Raw genomic sequence first — 18,556 nt, forward strand, 5'->3', positions numbered from 1 at the left:
ACATCTAAACATATAAATAAATTAACAATGTGCGCTTTCATTATAAAATTGTCACTTACTTGACTACAAAGCCATCCTGTCTTTGTGTGGGAAATGCCTCATAGTCTTTAATCTGAAAGATTATAGAAATTTAATAGGAATGCTAAAAAAAAAAAATTAAAAAAAAGTTTGCGTTAAACCACTATTAATACATATTTTTCATGTTTTGGACTCCAGTTGAGCTCCTTTTCTATATGGAAGATTGATTTTTCTAGTAAATCATTGACATAGAATGAGTCTAGCCACAAGTGTGATGCAGGAGGCTTTTTGGGAGTAACATGTAGAATTTTATATGCCATAAATTACATGGTTGACTGAATTGTAAGTTGTTCGTAAAATTGTTACAGATTAACTCATTCTGTTTTTGAGGCCATTTGTTTGTAGATGTTTATATTGATGACAAAGGAAGAAGGTAAACTAGGCGTGCTATTTAGTCTAGTCTTCTGCCCCAAGTTGCTCTTGAATACTTCAGTGGTATGAATCATCTGGATCTTGTTTTATTCTGTTTTCTGTACATTTCTTACTTCTCTGTTGTTTAATTTACAACTCTTGTGACTTTAAATCTTGAACTAGTTATTAGCAAAACATGATAAAATACAGCTTGAGATGTTTCTGCTGGCTACGAGAATGGAAATAGCTGAATGGGGAGGGGAGAAGTCTGATTCGTGTCTTGGATCCTCACAGAATGCTCTCTGTTCTGCAGGAGGCACAGCAAAGTCAGAGCGTCCACTCGTGCTTCGAACACAGACATGCCAAAGCAGGTCAGTTCTGCGGCCCCCTCTATCGCAGTCAGGGAGGCTGACAAACAGCTTTCTGAGATGACAGTGAAAGAAAGGTGATCCAAGTCAACTGTTTGTCCGGTATTGCTTTCACTGTTTGACCTTTGTACCTGATGCACATCTTTAATTCTTTCTGTGCCTGCTATCAGTTTTGATAGTTGTAGCCAATGGAGTGTAAAGTGAGTAGTGTTTTCCTTTTCAGAGTTCAGCCGAACTGAAAAGAAAATGTCGTACTTTCTAGTATGTTACTATTTCAGAGTATTAGTTTGTCTTCAGATGCTGTCTGACTGCTTTCTGTGGAAGTCTTGAGTTTATTGTATATATGCCTCCTACAATCAGTGGCAAGAAACAAGTGTTTCACTGAATACACTTGCTTTGTGTGGGAGGTTAAGGAAGCATCACAGGATTTCACTGTCATTGTTTTGTGTTACTTTCCATTGGGGATGCCTTTTCAGCAGAAGCTATAAAATACATGGATTTAGTTTTCTATCCAGTTACCAGAAATCAACAAAAAAGATCTTGCCTCTGACCGGGGCTGCTGGATCGATTTATGTATACAGTGTTTTATTTACTGTAAAGTGAGGTCTTTTGAAGCACCTATTCCTTCTGCATCAGGAACTAGATATTGCATTTGTTTTTATGTATTATAAAAATCTTTTTATCTCTTGTGTTTTTACTTTTTTTTTCTCTTAGAGTGTCCCATTCACTGAGGGCTTGAGAACCCCAGGGTCTCCTGCCTCAGCAGCTGCCCCCTTCCACTCAGTTCACTCATCGGCCATTCCTACTCCCATCCTGCCCATCTTTGCAGAAACCAGCCCTTCCTCTGTGGACCCCCGAGCGCCATACACAAGGAATCCAGAAAAAAACACTGCAGTGCCAGCAGAAGAAGCAGGGAGGAAACTGATGCAGCAGCCTGGATCTCCCATGCTCCAAGGTGTTGGGTTTGGTAGTGTTGCAGGAAACTGTACCCCTGCTTGTCCTGTTGTTGAGAGTGGTTGCAGTCTAGATCTAGATGTAGAGAGGAGGAGTAAGGAGTGCAGGGTTGCTGTTTATAAAAATGACAATGATGAGGATGACTTTACCACAGGTGGTTTTGTTGCTGAACGAGAGCATCAGTACGGCAGTCGGGGTGCCCCTCTTTTCACATTGGCAAATTCACAGTTACAGGTTTCAGAGGAATTTATTGACGATGACCCAGCAGAAATTTCCTTTTTTGCTGGGGGCTCTGAGGCATTTTCCTATGTGTACAGTGGTTTAGAGTTAAAGGGCTCTGATTTTTCTAAGCACGTGTCAGAGTCTCCTGGCTTAACTACAGATGCCCTTCAGCAAAATACAGTCTCTTCTCAGTCAAGTCCTGACAGGTACTCAACTGAAGCAGTAGATATGAATATGGAAGATGAATTTGAATTTGAAGAAGGGAGTGATTTCAATGGCAATGAGAGACCATCTGATACCTCGGAGCTGTTTGAGGTGAAGGCCCAAGCAAGCAGAATGCAAAGCCTCCTGAGCCCTTCTGAAACGAGTTCGCTCATCAACAACCGCTCTGAGAGCAGCTCCCTCAATAATTTGCCACTGAACGGTACGTCCTCCCTGCACACATACAGCTCCGCGAACCATTCAGAGGCCAGTTCCATGGTGAACTTCCCTGCCTACTCAGTCCGCTCTGAGTCCAGCTCAGCCTTTCAGTTCACAGACATTATTGACCAGCTGGAACAGCTGAGTTACCCACCTACCACCACGGAAGACTCCAGCAGCACAGACACAGACTCCTGGGACTCTGAAACGGCTGCACCACTGGATGTAAACCTTTTCTTTAGTAACCCTTTTGCTCAAGCCACCGGTGATAATGTTGCTTTTGACTTTCAGAATAATTTAAAAAATCTCACACAGGAAGACTGGACAGAGAAGTCACACGTCAACTGATTGATTCATGATTTTTGCGGTGGTTCGCTCTGCTGTTCAGGCTTAGAAGCCAAAAGGGTGTGATATCAGTCACTTTTAGCCAGAAAACCCTAATACATTGGCTGGATTTTAAATTACATAATGTAGTTGATTTTTTTAAAAAAAATATTCATGTACCTCTTCAGTTTCCTTCAAAGCATCCTAGCTTTGGTGCTGCATTATGTGCATCACGCTGCATCCAGAATGTGTTATAATAGACTACAACTGCAAAATACTGCATTTAGGGAAAACCACTGCTTTCAGAGGAATTATCATCAGCTGGCTCATGCAGACATCACAAATTACAGTATATTGAAGGATTTCTTTGGCTATAACGTGTCTCTAAGAGCCTGATATAGTATGCTGTTCAGTCAACACCCAAATGCAACAGTCACTTTTGCACATGCTTGCTAACAAGCAGCTGCATCCAGTAAATCAGCTGTTTTCCTGCCCTGCAGTAAGAGTCCTCATTTTGTTGGTGGGTTTTTTTCAACAATCAAAAAAATGGACAATCTTCAACTATGAAGGAAGGTTTTAAAATGTCAACCTATGCAACGCATCTGTGGTATACTTCGAAGAATAAATAGCCTACGTGGTAGTTTAAAATGGGGGATGTGTACACAATCAAAATAGCAGTCACCAAAACTTCTTGTGAAGACAATCATTGTATTTTCTAACTTCAAAGTGCTTTCAGCAGTCCAGCAACAAACAAGTACCCTTTGCTTCACAGCAGTTTGCAGAGATATGCATAGACTACAAAAGCACTTAATCTCCATTACGTTTTGTCTCACCTTTTTCTTTAATCACTCTGCATAAAAATGCTTACAAATGAATTCATAAAAGTGTTCTTTTTCTGTGGAAGACAGGTAGTGGTAAACCCAGTGATGGCTTTAACTTTTTCTTGAAAATATGGGCTATGTTCAGAAAAATACCGTAGTCTTTCTGAGAAATTGAGATGTTAGGAGGAGTGAATACCATAGGCTTTTATAAATCTTTTTTTTAGGTGACATTGATGTGAGGCTTGATCTGTAAGTTTGAAAGTGTAAATTGAAGACAGTTACTGAACTGATCACATATAATTTAGCAACATTTATTGAGGTGAAACAGTAAAAGTTGTGAAACATCCTTCCTGTCTGCCGGTCTGATGGATTGAGGGGGTCAGATTCTGAGCTTCAGCTCGTAATAGCATTTTTTTTAAGTATTCTACTTCGTGCAAGCAAGAATGTGAGGTGTGTTAATACCTGACCAAAACCTTGTGATGGAAGGCATCATCTCCTTCAACCATTTGGTTTTGGGGTTCCCTGTGGCCCGGTTTTCAGTCCTTTGCAGAGAGAGTGCTAATACAATTGACGCCTCCAAAATAAGCAGCTTACAGTTACAAGCAGAACTTCATGCTTGATGTTGTTATATCAGTTTACTTAAATGTGGTCTTGTTACATCATTAAAAGACCTTCATTCTTTATTCAAACGTTTAAAAAATACTGTTATTTCTTAAAGTTCTGATAACTAAAACTTCCAGGGATTTCTTCACAATGTATGGTAGAACACAAAGAGATGAAACCTCCTTTAGTCACCCATTTCTTCCAGCTGAGTTTTTGCCAAGGTATGATTATTTCCAGCACTTGCTTTTGTGTTGTGGTTACTGTGTTTGAGTGGAATCCCTGTTGTTCCATGAGAAACCTGTTGCCTTTGTCAGTGGCACAGAAAATCAAAGCACATTTATAACAAAGTGTTAGTTTGGACCTATAGGAACGTGCAGCAGTATGATTGCTCTTTTTTTGTTTGCAAGTGCTATACAGTTTTGTTTGGGGTTGGTTTTTATTTTTCCCTTCTGTTGAATGTGTGCTCTGGCTCATTGTGTGACCTTATTCATACCTGTGGAGATGATGTGATGGATGGGTAATGTGACATTTCTAAATAGGCCCTTGGAGGAGGTCTTCGGTTGTGTCCCCAGCTGGTGCCTTTAGGTATGTTTTTAGGTGGTTTGTCCGATTTCCTTCCCACAACTAACTACATTATGTAACTTGAAAAAGAAAAACAAAAAAGATGGAACTGTCTGCAAAGTCTCTTACAGGTGGTAGTCAGGGACAAAATGTAGATAAAGATTTAGAGAAAGGCTGTTAATTTCTTCGATTTTTTTTTTAAAAAAAGAATCAGGATTTCGCTGTTTACATATAACTGTGTTTGCCTCCATTTCATGCTCTGTGCCTCAGTTGCAGGCATTCTCTCCAAATGTGTTAGAACTGCTTAATATGGGAATAAATCCAATTAAATTCCCTAGGTTTTCAAGAGATCTGAGGAAAAAGCTTCCTGTATTTTCAATTAAACACACTTGGTAGTCCTGAGAGAAGGCCTGCCAATACATTTGCTTGCACTGCAGTTAATTTGGAAGGGTATCTTCGGTGTTTTTCTTGTGTTTTGCAACTGTGCAGATCTTTTATTGGCAATTTTAAATCTCAGGGATTTTTTTTTTAAAAAAGTAGTAAGATTCTTAATGTAATGCCCCTTTTGTTTTCTAAGGGAATGGGAGTGGCTAGCATCTTGGTCATTTAGCTTAGAGCAACCTGGATCCACAGGCGAGGATGGGGTGAGGGGAGCTTTGACCTGGGTTTGGAGCTGTTCAGATGAAGGTTTTAGTTCCAGATGTCACCAGCATCACTGATCTTTCATGCCATCTGACCGCTCTCTATACCTGCTTTTGGGATGTTTGTGCAAAGGCGATGCTGGTCAACACAAGCCAGTATCCCGTGCTTGGACTGCACACCGAGGCGTACCTGCAGGCTGTGTGAGCATTCAGTGCTGCTGCCTGCGAGTTAGACCCTTGCTGTTCCTAACTGATAGCATATTGTGGTTTCTTCCTGGGCTTTTCTGATTTTCAAAGCTGTACAGCTTCTGAGGATATAGTTGCAGGCTTAGCTCTGTTGTTTTACTCGTTTCCCGGATAGGCACAAAAGAGGGGAAAATTTACTTCCTAAGTAGAGGTTTTATTATAGCAAGACAGCTGTGGGAAAAGGTTCTTCCTAATTTCTTCCAGACGGATAAGTTCAGATTCACTTTCAAGTAGAGGTGGAGAGAGAACAGCCTGCCTTCAAGGGAACAGGGTGGCTCAGTGCTTTGCAATGACCAGTTGTGAGTTATTTTAGTGCAGCGGCGCCATGCCAGGCATCCTTTTCTCCCCAGCTGTCTTCTCAGGTGGCAGCAGAAGGTGAGAAAAGGAAGGACTTTCTGTTCTTTGTCCGTATTGTTTGTCTTTGGCTAGTGTAAGGGAACTGGTGAACGTCGTGCAGTGTGGTTAATGTCCCAAGTGGCAGCGATGCTGCTAAGCTTTCAGTGTTACTTCTTGTGGTTTGCTTTGTTTTCTTTTTGCCATGTTGATATTATTAAAACTTAGTTCCTGGTACTGATTTCTGTTTTGTTTTTTTTTTTTTTTTCCTGAGCACACAAGTTTTCTTTTCAAGAAGGCAAGTAGTACACTGGCAGGTGTGGAGTTGGTGCCAGCCACCTGATAGAGAGAGCTGGGACCCTGGCAGAACCCGAGCAGTGAAAACTGCTGTGGGAGTTGCATGGCATCAACAAGTGGGGAGGTTACATAGGAAAAATCAGAAGGTCTTTGTTGAGTGTCCTGTGCATGCTCGCCTTGAGAAGAGAGCATTTGAGGAGGAGCTGTGCTAGGAGCAGGTGAAAGCCTAGGTGCATGCCTTCACTTAATTGTGCCAAGTGAGTGATTGTCCTCTCCTCCCCCCGACACTCTCATTTCTGCAGGTACGTTCTTTCACATTTGCTTTCTGCCCCCCATCTGAGGGAGACTGGGGGGGTGGGGGGGTGGGCAGGCATGTATAGGTACTTAAATTTCTAGTTGACAAACACATTTTAGTGCTGAGTTTTTCCAGTATGGAGAACCACTGGGGTTTCCAGGCTTGTTCTCCTGCACCAGACTGTATGTCTGTCCATCAGCTGTTGCAGTGACAGCTCAGCAAAGGGAGCGTGCCAGAGCCATTCTTCCTGCTCCTCAGTGACTTAGGGCTGTTCTCCATCCTTCAGATTCTCTGTTTTCTTATTTTAGCAAATACATGCAGCCATAGAAAGCATGTCAATATTAGTCACTTTTCAGAATGAGTTAGGCTGATGGCTTTAGCTCTCTTGTGGTACTTAACTTGCATGTTGCAGTGCGACTAAAAGACACTAAGAAATGTGTGTCTTGAGTGGGCAATTTAATCTGCACCTGTAGTCCTCTGTGTATACTTAAAACTTTTTTTTGCTTAAACACATTTATTAAATGTAAAGCACTACAATGGAACATTTTTGATCTTTGTGTATTGCAGTTAGTGGAAGTTTTAATTTGCACAAAACATGGGTCATAGAATATTCTCTGACCTATCCACCACCCAGTTAAACTTTGGTAGACTTTACTAGCCTGTGTTATCTATTGAGTATAGACTCTGTAATTTTAAAGTACTCATTCATTATTAAAGTAATATGTGCTGTATATTTCCCAAGACTTACCATATTTTGTCTTAAGATGGAATAGGGCGCTATATTGATCTGCTCTCAACTTTCACTTTAATTTCCAGTGAATATCAGAGTTGCTGGATAATATCAAGTATTAATCTCCTTATATTTGCGTTGTGGTCATAGGTGATTTTAAGAGATTTTTTTTTTTTTTTTGGTTGGTGGCTTGGTTTTGGTTTGGTGTTGTTGGGTTTTTTGGAGGGGGGGTTGGTGGTGATAGTTTTTGTTTAGTTGTAGGTCTTGATAAAGGTAAGATTTAATGGAGACACTAATAAAAGTCATTATAATTTTATGCTTTTTGGTGCAAACCTGTCGGTAAGTCATTCCCATTATTGTCATTTTACAAAAAGCCCTAAGGCATAATTATCTGGTATTGATTGAATGAATGAGCATACGATACAATTTTGATTATGTTCCTTTAGTTTTTAGTAATCTTACATCATACTTGTCACAAATTCAGTGTGTATATGTATGGGTATACATATACGTTCTCTATATGAATACGGGGAGACTTCACAGTTCCAAACATCATATAATCCACTTAATTTATTATCTGCTCATGGGCTGTTGTAGGATTAGTCCACCAGGTGAGCTGTAGCTTTGCAGGTTTCAAATTTGGAGCACGGTTAGTTGAACCTGGGTTGTGGGAAGGTGTTGCTGTAAATTTTGTGAAGTCACAATATTCTGCTGTTGCTTGAACACACAAGGCTCAGACGGTAGCCGAGAGTGCACCTTGCAACAGCCCTGCGGAGCGGTAAGAAACACAAAATGCCCATTTATCAATACATACAGGGCTGTGCGTGCCTTGGTTAGGGTGTCTCCCCAGTTAAATAGGTGCTACTTTTTTTCAGGAAAAAATTATGTTAAGTAAACAGAGGGCTGGATTTTCTTAATTGATCTCTTGAACTTTATCTTTTATACGGTGAATGTTTTATCAAATTTTATGTTGGGATTTTTAATATCTTTGTTTCTGTTCAGATTGCCGGTTATGAACATACAGATTTGTACTGTTTTCATAATTTTAATTGTTTATGCAATAAAATAAGGAAAACTTTGATATAAATGACAACGTGGGCTTTTTAGCTTTATTTTTCATTACCCTTGTGTTTGAAATAGAATAAATATTTGTTCTCCTAGCCAAGGCATCTTAGAGTTTTATTACTGGATTTCTCCAGGCAGATTTCTTCCTGTACCCCTTTGTTGAAAGTAGAGCACAGCTGGGGCAAGTACTGGGATGTGATGGTGTGGGGGTTTTTGTATCTTATGCTTGGCATGCAAATGGGGCTAGGAATTACGTTTCTTGTGGAGACTTTTTTTTAAAATTGGGTATGTCCCTCAAACTCGCTCCTGTATATTTGTTTTTGTTAGAAGCCTGTCCTTTGTTGAAGATACAGGGTATGGAGGCAATCGCATGTTTTCTAGGTTGAAAGTTCTCCTTCAGGAGTCTGTGAGAAATTAATGGGTAAATCCTCTGAATCATGTAAACATTTGCTTAAAAAAAGTCAGTAGTACCTGCATAAGTAAACAACAAGTTTCTGGGCTAGTTTGAATTGACTTTTTTAAAACAATTTTCTCTGTCTTATGTTTGTTGAGTTATAAAACAATGAAAGCACCCACTCCAAAAAACTTCGCTTTGCAGTAAGGAGGAATTATTGGGCAGTATTGACTGACTTTTGAATATCAAGAGATTTTAGAACATAGCACGTTTTATCTCTTTATTACAGGGGTTGGATTTGATTGACTTTAATTGGTTTTGTTACAAAGTTAAACCAATTTTATATAGACTTCAGGAAAATACGTACCTGATGTAAATAAATAAGCGGTTTAGATTTAAACACCCTGCCCATTCGTTTCAACAGTGCTGAAGAGTGGTTTGTGTAAAGTCATAGTTTGAGCACAGACAGATCAAAGCTGTCAATGCAGCATAAAGAGATTTCTGTTTAATGCCATGACAGTATAAAAGTTTACAATCTGCAGTCTATAACAACAGATACATACTATTTTTGCCTGCAAATAGCATAGCCTTTATAAGGCAAGGAAGACTGCAAAAGAAGGATGACAGTGTCAGATCCTGGATGTAACTAAAACCAGGACCAGAGCTTAGGACTCTCCTACAGTATCACGTGTGGGTGTTAACTGCACAGGTACATAGGGCTTCACTGGGGCGTGTGCTAAGTGCTATAAACATGCTTTAATGTGATCTGTACTCATTTGAGGATATAAGAGATCTTTGAATTTGAAGTCTCTTAGATAATTGCTTCAGGTTCTTAGATAAGTATTTTTTTCCCCAAGATTCTCTGTCTCTCAGCTATCTGTCATTATTTGAAATGGAAGATTGGCAGGAGAAAATGTTTTAGTTGTGATATTTTGAAATAAGGAAGATAAGGGATAATCAGGATTTCAGGTGTGCGTTAGCCTGCAGAACATTTTCACTCTAGAAATAATAATTTGGTCTATGCATGTGATGGGTTCAGCAGGGCACTGTGCAGGAAGGGGCTCTGAGCAGGCTCCTGTCATCTTTTGGTCAGCTGCTGCAGGGCTTTAGAATGAGAAGAATCTCATCTCTTGGAAGTAGTAGTAATAATAATAATAATAATAATAAAGTTGCTCTTTAAAGGGAATCAACCAGGAAATGCAAGAGGCACTCTCTTCTAATAAGGAGTCAAATTGCTAACATTTGAATCTCACATAGCTTTTGGTACATCCAATAATGCTTATTATCGTTATCAGGATACTATTTTTGTTGTCTGTCTTTGAATGGCTTTAAGCATTCAAGCATAAAGCTTACAGAACCAGTACTTGCGTTTTATTTTTGTGAAGCTTTGCACTTAATATCTGGCTTTCTGTGTAGAGATTGAATTTAGATTGAAGAGTGGAAATATCCTCTGAAAAAAATAACTGAGAAGTGATGCCAAAAGCTTATTATCTTATTACACCTGTTGTTTCGGTGTAAAGCAAATGAAGTCCATATTAATATAATTAGCAAAACCTGTATTCTGATAAACTGCTGTAGCCCCTTAGTGGGAGCTTTTACCATTTAAAAATTACATTAATCTGAGAGGAAAGCCCACAGAGCTGTAAGCTTCTCTTTTTTTCTGAAACAACAGATAGCCAGTGATCTTAGTAATGTGTGACAGGTCCTAGATTTGATATTTCAGATCTGAAAATGAGACTCTCATCTCTTCAGTTAGCGTCACCATTGCTGCAGTGATTTATTTTTTTTTAGTCCATATTCTGCCTCGGACCTGGACCTGTTCCTGCTGGAGCTGAATGTTTCCTGCAGACCAGAATTTTTGCAAAAGAAACAGGATTTTGCTTTGCACTTCTAAAGGTATACAGTACTGGCAAGGGGATGGTGGGGGAAAGGCAGTAGTTTTTTCTGAATGTCAGCTGACATGCGTCTGAAGGCACACAGGAAAATGAGTTTGGGTTTAGCATGTCAGTTCCCAGACAGCTTTTAAAATTAAAGCTGCAATTGACACTCAAATGCACAATTTTAAGTCCCCCCTCCCCCTTCCCTTTTGTGAGAGTTCAAAGGCATGAAGTATCTTCTTCCTTAACTGTTTTATGAGTATGGTTCAATTTACCTTGGTTTATAACCACACACACACAAAGGTCTTAATATATGTATGGACATCTAGTAGTTTATTAGAGTGAAGGTGTCACATGAGTGGTTTCAGGCAACAGAAATTTAGAGGCCTCTGAAGATTCACATAAAAACCAGTGTTATGATTAAAAAAGTAATCTAGTAAGTGGTTCTCCTTGTACTCATTTTTATTCCATTTTGCAGAAAATAGTCGTAATTTTTCATGTATCAGTTTCTTTTTACTCTCGAAGCTTGATCGGGAAGGTGGTTTCATCTGTCTGGCATGTCTCCTCCTCCTCGCCCTGCTGTGGGGCAAAAATGGTTTACGCTAATATAGTAAATTACAAGTCAGATTTAAAACCTGGCTGCTGTGTGTTTTCTTCCTTGCTTTTTCTGGCATTGTTGATTGACCTCAGGTGATAGTTTTCTGAAATTTTCCTTTGCTACCCGCATCTCTGAAGTTTGCAAGGGTTAAAGAAACGTGTTCCCTGTGAAATGCCTAACAGGTTAGAGATGATCTCCGCTGTATTTCTGTTAGCAAGGCAAATAAGAATGGATTTTGGATATTGGGTGCTAAACAGGTGTATCGAGGGGGGAAAAAAGAAAACAATTGTATGTTAACCATGATAATGTCAGTGAGAGGGATGGGATTCAAGTACTCTTGAAAAAAATACAAGGTAAGGTCATGGTTACAGCAGCTGGCTTAAAGGCTGTTCTGTAATTCCGTAATGAACTTCTCATGACCGATTTTGTGTAGTATTCTGAACAGATGTCTTTTTCAATTTGAGTACGAACATTCACATCTGAATACACTGAAGTAAAAATACACTGGGTAAAAAATAGAGTGGACAAACATTTGAATTAAGTCATAGTTTTATATATCAGATAGAGGCTTTTGCATTTTTGCACCTGGACAAAAGAAGAGGCAGCATAATAAATAATAAAAGTGTGTCACAATATTATGCAGTAGCTGTGAGAGATAAGACTAGCATCCTCACTGAAGTCCAGTGTTCGTGCAAACTACAGTGCTTTTGCAATGTTCTACTGTTAAACTTATTTTTTCCCCCTGTTATGTGTATGCCAGTCTTTTTATGAAACTGTGGTTTTGTTTGCTTAAGGATGCATGGTTATAACTACATAGTGTGATTAACCGAGTAGTATTAGTATTCTTAAAGATCTTTATGTGGAATATTACACCGAACTGACACATTTTTTTGATGTTGCATTGAGTTAAGTGCATTTGTGATGGTAAAGCAGGAATTTGTTGTGTACAGAATGCAGTCGTGTCTGGTTTACATCGTTGAGTACCCACGTTGCTGCATGGAAACTCTGACTCCTGCTTACAGCAAGGCTTCCCAGTTCAGAATGTTTGCGTAATGACTTAACATAGAGAACAAATTTCCACTTCCTGCGGAATGCTGAAACATGGGAATGCCCCTCTCAAAGAATGGTCCCTTTTAATATACCTGGAAGAGGATGCTGCCTGCGGGGCAGGGAAGACCTCAGCGCACCAGGGTTTCACATCAGAAGAAATCATTCATGCATTTTGATCTTCGCACCAATATTTCTACCTGTTTAGGAGTTTTCTGCACTGAACAGCTGTTGGCAGCAGCAACAGCTGCTCCAGCTGTTGCATGGATTCTTCCTTTACCATCCTTCCCCAGGAGAATAGAGAATCGTCATACATCTTACTTGCTTGACTGGGAGCTCCGCCCTTGCTGCTCTAGTGGAGAAATACTGTTGGATTATGAGAATGAAAATTTAAGTACATGCTTGTAATGTCATCTGTCAAGATATGCCATCATATTGGGTTTATATCAAACAGTTAAATATTAGCAAAAAAGCTAACCTGAGCAGCAGTCATTTTATAGTCCCTTCTAGAAAAGACAAATTTCAGAAGTCACATTAACCTCAGAAAGTCCCTCTGCAGAATTTGCTATTTACGTTCACAACCTATTACAAGTTGCTGCTGTAAGGGGTCCTTCCTGAATTCTTTACTGCTTTCATCCTGGCAAGACAAACTGCAGCTGCAGGGTGTCCTGTCGCGACAGCTGTGCAGGGGAAGGGTGCTCCGACCCCGGAGCGGGGAGTCTGGAGGTTCCCCCCTGCCAGGCGTGGGGAGAGGGAAGCCCTGCGCTTCCGTGTCTTGGGTTCTGCTGCTTGTTACAGGCTTCTCAAGGAGCTGAATGTGCCTCTTGTTTTCGTAAAATCGCTCTGGCTTTGGGAAGCAGGACTCTTGCTGTCAGGTACAAATGTACAAGTGTTTGAAATTAATTTAATGGCCAGCTTCTCTTCTTGGAGGTGGTGAAACTAGAACAACTGGACTGTAATAGGCAGGCAGTGGAGTTTGTAGCAAGTTACATCCCTTTTGCTCTCCTTGTATCTGAACATTCAGTCTGTCCAGAAGTGATTCAAGTTACAAAGTCTGGAACATGTTGCTACATCATGTTAAATTCCAAGAATTTAAAGAAGCTCCTCACCCCTGTAAGTTTGTAGCTTGTTTGTTTAAGCTGTTGTTCCAGCAGCCCTGACACCTAAAAGCAAGCTTCCAATCAACTCCTGTCCCTGCATAGGTGAAACAAATGCCTGACGTAGCTTTCCTGTGCTAATGTTAAAAGCAGCAGGAATGAAGAAAATGCTAAGCCAGAAACAGAAATGCTCCAGAATGACTGTGCTCGACTAGTGTATTAATAGTTAACTCCGCAGCCCCGAAGGTCCGAATCTCTTCCAGGTGACAGTGCAGCACTGTTCAGCTTCCTGCATTTGTCACTGTGGAACAGCCTGGGCTGCCTCGCCATTGTCACCCGCGCCTTGTGGTTCTGCTTCCCCAGCCAGAGCAGGCGCTCCTGCCAGGAGGGAATCGAGAAGCCCCGAACTCCTCCTCCTCCAGAGAGCGTGCCCTGTGTCAGTGTTAAGGGATACTGGATATCCACAGGGGCTGATTTTTTTTAATTTTTTTTTTTTTTTTTAAGTCTTTTGGGATGATTTTTAAGTGGTCTGGGAACTGATGAGTTGGCAGTTTCGGCTTCGGTTGCTTTTTGTTTGCCTTTGGTCAGGCGCTTTAGCCCTTGCTCTCTGCTGGTAGCACACCCGAGCCGTGCTGGGGAGGGCTGGGAGCGTGGCTGGGTGTCGGAGCAGTGCCCTGGCAGCCCTAGATACTGAAGTGCTTGGTACCCCTGCAGGTGCTCTGACAGAGCTCGTCTGTTTATCATAGGGAAGATCAGGGAAAAAAAAAAAAAAAGTGAGGTTTGGTAGGGCATCATGTGAGTAGTTGGAGTGTCTGTTGCCTTTGTTCGGTCCCCAAAAGCTGATTTTGAACAGTTGTTTTCACTGAACACCGAGGGGTGTCTGCACACTAAGGAGTTTCTAAGGAGTCTGCAGAAGAGAGGGGAACAGCTCCTGTTCATAGGCTTAAACTCACTGTAGTGGCGCCTTATGTATCAGAAATCTCTAAAGGGTCAACAAGTAAGAAAATATATATATATATATATATATAAAATATTGACAGTAATCTAAAGCAAAGCAGTACATGTTACTCCTGCTTCAGACAGGTTTGCAGTGCAAGAGGATTTTGTCCATCCCATTAATACTCAGTGCTACAAAACTGTTTTCCTTTGAGATAGGTAGGTTATTCTATGCATATACGTAGAAGAGCCAGGAATGGACTCTCTTGCATGCTCCCTTTTTGTACGGCAATGTGTTTTCACTCCCTTTGGTACAATTTTGGAGATTCCCTGATTTCTGAATGTATTTTTAATGAGCTTTGTCTCTTCTGGAGTGGAGAGTAGCAGAATCATTTGTCTTAGCTTTTCCCTGGGGTGAAAAGTAATTGTTACTTTGAAAAGGAAAAATTAAAAGCTGTGTTCTTGTTACTGCAGTATAATTCTGTGTTGTGAACCCTGCTTGACAAAATACAGTGGGATTTGAGCACTTTTTCCTAGACGCTAAAGAATTTATCCTTTTCCTTAAATGCAATTTTAAAGGTGTCACGTAACAGCTGGGTTGCAGGGTATGCTAACTTTGTTTTGAGACATGCACTTTGGATATTAATTTGAGATACTGTCGTTGGATGTATAAGCATTTTTTCAGTTTTGCCTTTTTTTTAATAATGTGAGATTGCAGTTGTGGTTTACAGTAACAGTGGGTAATCATCTTAGATGCGCTATCTTTGAAACCATTTTCTCTCCTTTTCCACTCCATGGTCTTATTTTCTTCCCACCCAGGCCTCCGAGTGGACCATCCTCAGCTCTCTTCCATGATGCTGAAGTGTCCCCTGGGCTTGAACCCAGCATTTCAGGTGAACTTGAACGCAGCCAGCCACGGTCCGTCTCTTCTGAGTCCTGTCCTTAGTGATGCTGGTGGTGCTAGGATAGAAGAGGATGATGAAATGAAACGTAAGGTAATGACACGACTGGGAATTTATGTCACAAGAAAAGCAATGGTTTCAGGAGCTGTGCTTGCCAAATGTTGATTGCATTATATTTCATGGTAGAACAGATGTGTTCGGTGGTTAGTGTTAAAAGTTCCAGTGCTGAAGATTTGGTTGTGTCTGTGTATCTTGCTGTTGTGGCAGGAGTTCCTGCTGCCCTCTTGGCAATAAGGGTCTAATTGGCATCTGCTGCTGGGACCACCTCCCGCTGTTTCAGCAGGAACAGCTGCTGAGAGACCCAGTGTGGCAGGGAGCTGTGCTTGGAGTCTGCCTTTTGTACTCCAGAGTGGAAATCAGTTCAGGTGGGACAAAGGAGAGGGTCCTTCACGGAGCGGCAGGTCACTGGAGCAGGCTCCCCAGGGAGGTGGTCACAGCACCAAGCCTGTCAAGAGTTCAAGGAGTGTCTGGATGATGCTTTTAGTCATATGGCTTGGGTTTAGGTAGTTCTGCAAGCAGCAGGGAGTTGAACTCGATGGTCCTTGCGGGTCTCTTTCAATTTGAGGTATTCTAAGAGTCGTGGATTCCTGAAATGAGCTGTTTGGGGGAAACAGTATTGATGTAAACAGCAGCAGTGCACTTGGCGCATTTTGGGCTGTAACTGCTACATTAGAATGTGAAACGCCCTTGTCTTTTTGCTGACTATTGAAAGGATGCTCTGGTGCCAGTGAGTTGTTCAAGGTGATTCTCACCAGGGCAGTACGCTGACAGGCTGGTGGGGGAGGTGGCTGTCAGTTCTGGAAATCGGTTGCTCATTCAGTAATAAAAACCTGTGTCACGTGGTGGCAGTGAGCCTGGCCTTGTCTTTGCTGAATGCTGTCACGTTTAACCTGTGTCAGCTCAGATGGCTGTGCTGTCTGTGCAAAGTGCTGTGTGCCACTAATAAAAATATATTCTAAAATAATTCTATTTACCAGCATAGAGAATAGCCCAGATCTAACATTTGTTAATATATAAGGTATGTTCTTCCTAGGTTCCTTACTTCCCATGCAGTCTCACCATGGCCTCCTTGGTCCATCTCACCATATGATGGTCCTCCAAGCTATTCTTTCTAATCGTAACAGGATGTTTAGAGCTGTCCTGAGATGTTCGTCTTGGGCATAGAGAACCTGAGCTCAACTCCAGCTTTCTCGGCTGCAGGCATCGCAGTGGATCCTCTTACACCCAGTCAGTCACAGGGTTGTTCAGCAGAGAGCTGGCAGTGTTGTTGGAGCTGCCCTCTCCGTGGCTGACTCTGGTGAGAGGTAGATGATGCCCTGGCCTTGTGGAAGCTTGAGGCTTTGCTTTCTGAAAAGAGGTGGGCAAAAATGCCCCTGACTTCTGTGGGTGCAGCAAGTCTCAAAGGAGGAACAGCGTTGTTGTGTATTCAAGGTGTGCTTATGTCCAGGTACTCATCCTTGGCTGAGGCTGCTTTCCTTTCTTTCCACTGGTAAGCACTGGTTGCTTTAACTGGGAACTCCCCAATGTGATGTGCAGTTTTCCTCACCCCCATGTAGAGCTCAGGATTCACCCTTGCTTTCTCAGGTAATCCTAATTACAAAACGTTCTTGTTTTGGAGGACCCCTCACCTTCAGTCCTTGAGACATGAGCTTCAACTCTTCACTCTGTGCTTCAGCACCACTGAGCAAGGCCTCTGTGCCCCAGTGTATCATCTGTGTCCGTATCCTCTTGCACACTGGAACGCTGCAGAGCCTTTCTGAAAGGTGAAATAAGTGGTGGTAGCCCAGAAATTCTGACCAGAGTCTCCCAGGAGCTTCTCCAGAGTCTTACATACCCTGTGCAGCAAGCCTCCTCTGGTCTGTGTGGCAAAGCTGACGTACTGCTTCATACCAACATCTGACTGTGTGCGTTGGTAAGCAGTGGCTTCGCGTGCCCCTGGTTTTTCAAAATGACAGAGATGGCCAGATGTCAGCGTGTGATTCACATTTTCTTTTTTATGCACGCTGCACCACGGTACCAGGGTTTCACAGTGGTTGCTAGCAATAATAATAATCTGCAACCACACAGTCATTGAGGTTGGAAAGGACCTCTTGAAATCTTCTAGTCCAGCCAGCTCCTCTTTTTTTAAGCAATGACTCCAAGCATTTAGATGCACTCAGAAGAAAGAAATGTGTGTGTTTGCATATACATACGTTGGTACATGCATTCTTTCACTACTTTTCAGATATGGATAACGTAATTACTAGACTTTGCCTTTGTAGGGGCATGGTATATGCTGTCTGACAAACTGCACTCCACAGAACGCTTCATTTCTCCCAGGAAGATAGCGAAGTCCACCTAACAGACTTCAGTGACCATTTTTCTGCAAGCTACTTTGCTCCCCTCACCTTGCCTGCTTGCAGAGGGTGAGCAAGCAGCCAGGTTTGTTGACTCTTTGGTACTTAAGAAGGATCCAGGACCTTCCATTATCATGGAAGGAAGGCTCCATCGTCCAAATTCAGTTCCTTGCGGAGTCAGTAGCCACAATGTGATCTATAGTTTTCTGTACAGCCTCAAAGAGGAAACCACTTTGTGTGCTCTTTACTCCTGCTTGGCCCATCCAATGTTCTGGTTGTCTTACCTCTGTCAGGATCTTCAGGCGAGAAGGTCACAGGCCCGCGCTGTTTGCTGTCTTCACCACATCTTTTGGTGGTACTTGGTGTCAGCAGCTGCACGCTTACTCACTCTTGTTTCATCTCAGTTGATGATCTGTAGATCTCTGGAGAGTCCTGACTCTCAGCTGCTCAGGGAACATGTGGAAGTCTCACCATGAGCAAAGATGCCACTCTAAATTTAGTGAGTGTTTGAAGTTTTCCAGGTGGGAATATGTGTACGTAATACAGTGGAAATACTAGTTTTTCCAAGCGGGGATATTTGCCTTGATGCCTGCTGTGGTTGTAGGAACATTATTTTGGACTTTGGAAGCAGCCTGCCTCCTCAGGAGAGTTCTCTGTTTATTTTTTTCAGGCATAAATAATTTTCTTTGCTCTTGCAGTGCCTGACCAGTAATGGAGGTGTTTGTCAGGGCCCCTTTTGTACTGTGCCAGCTATACTGCTTTTCAGTTCTTCCAATACAGGGTCTGCCTAGCAGCTGCTGCCAGGATTTAGCACAGAGGATTCAGTTAGGACTGAACCCTTGGGTGGAAAACCGAAACAAAGAAAATTTAGGGCACTAAATTTCAGCAGGGAGCAATCTGGAAATCAGCAGGAACTTCAGAGAGTAAACAGAAAGTGATGATGCAGTGGGGAGGGAGGAGGGAAGGAGGGGATGCTTGGGAGATGAAAAGCATCTTCTGT

At 41.7% G+C, this 18,556-nt stretch overlaps 1 protein-coding gene across 12 annotated transcripts in view; it reads left to right on the forward strand.

The window, feature by feature from the left end:
- Window positions 1-18,556, forward strand: part of FARP2 (FERM, ARH/RhoGEF and pleckstrin domain protein 2) — an 81,023-nt gene that overhangs the window by 45,021 nt on the left and 17,446 nt on the right. For all 12 annotated transcript variants that reach the window (XR_005830726.1, XM_040613607.1, XM_040613606.1 and 9 more), the window contains exons 12-14: window positions 743-800; window positions 1,512-1,752; window positions 15,078-15,253. Coding sequence is in view for 11 of the 12 variants with exons in the window: in XM_040613607.1 (XP_040469541.1) it covers window positions 743-800; window positions 1,512-1,752; window positions 15,078-15,253 (475 nt within the window). In the remaining variant the exon portion in view is untranslated. The remainder of the gene's footprint in view (window positions 1-742; window positions 801-1,511; window positions 1,753-15,077; window positions 15,254-18,556) is intronic.

The sequence above is a fragment of the Falco naumanni genome, chromosome 13, assembly GCF_017639655.2.
Source record: "Falco naumanni isolate bFalNau1 chromosome 13, bFalNau1.pat, whole genome shotgun sequence".
Taxonomy (NCBI): Eukaryota; Metazoa; Chordata; class Aves; order Falconiformes; family Falconidae; genus Falco; species Falco naumanni.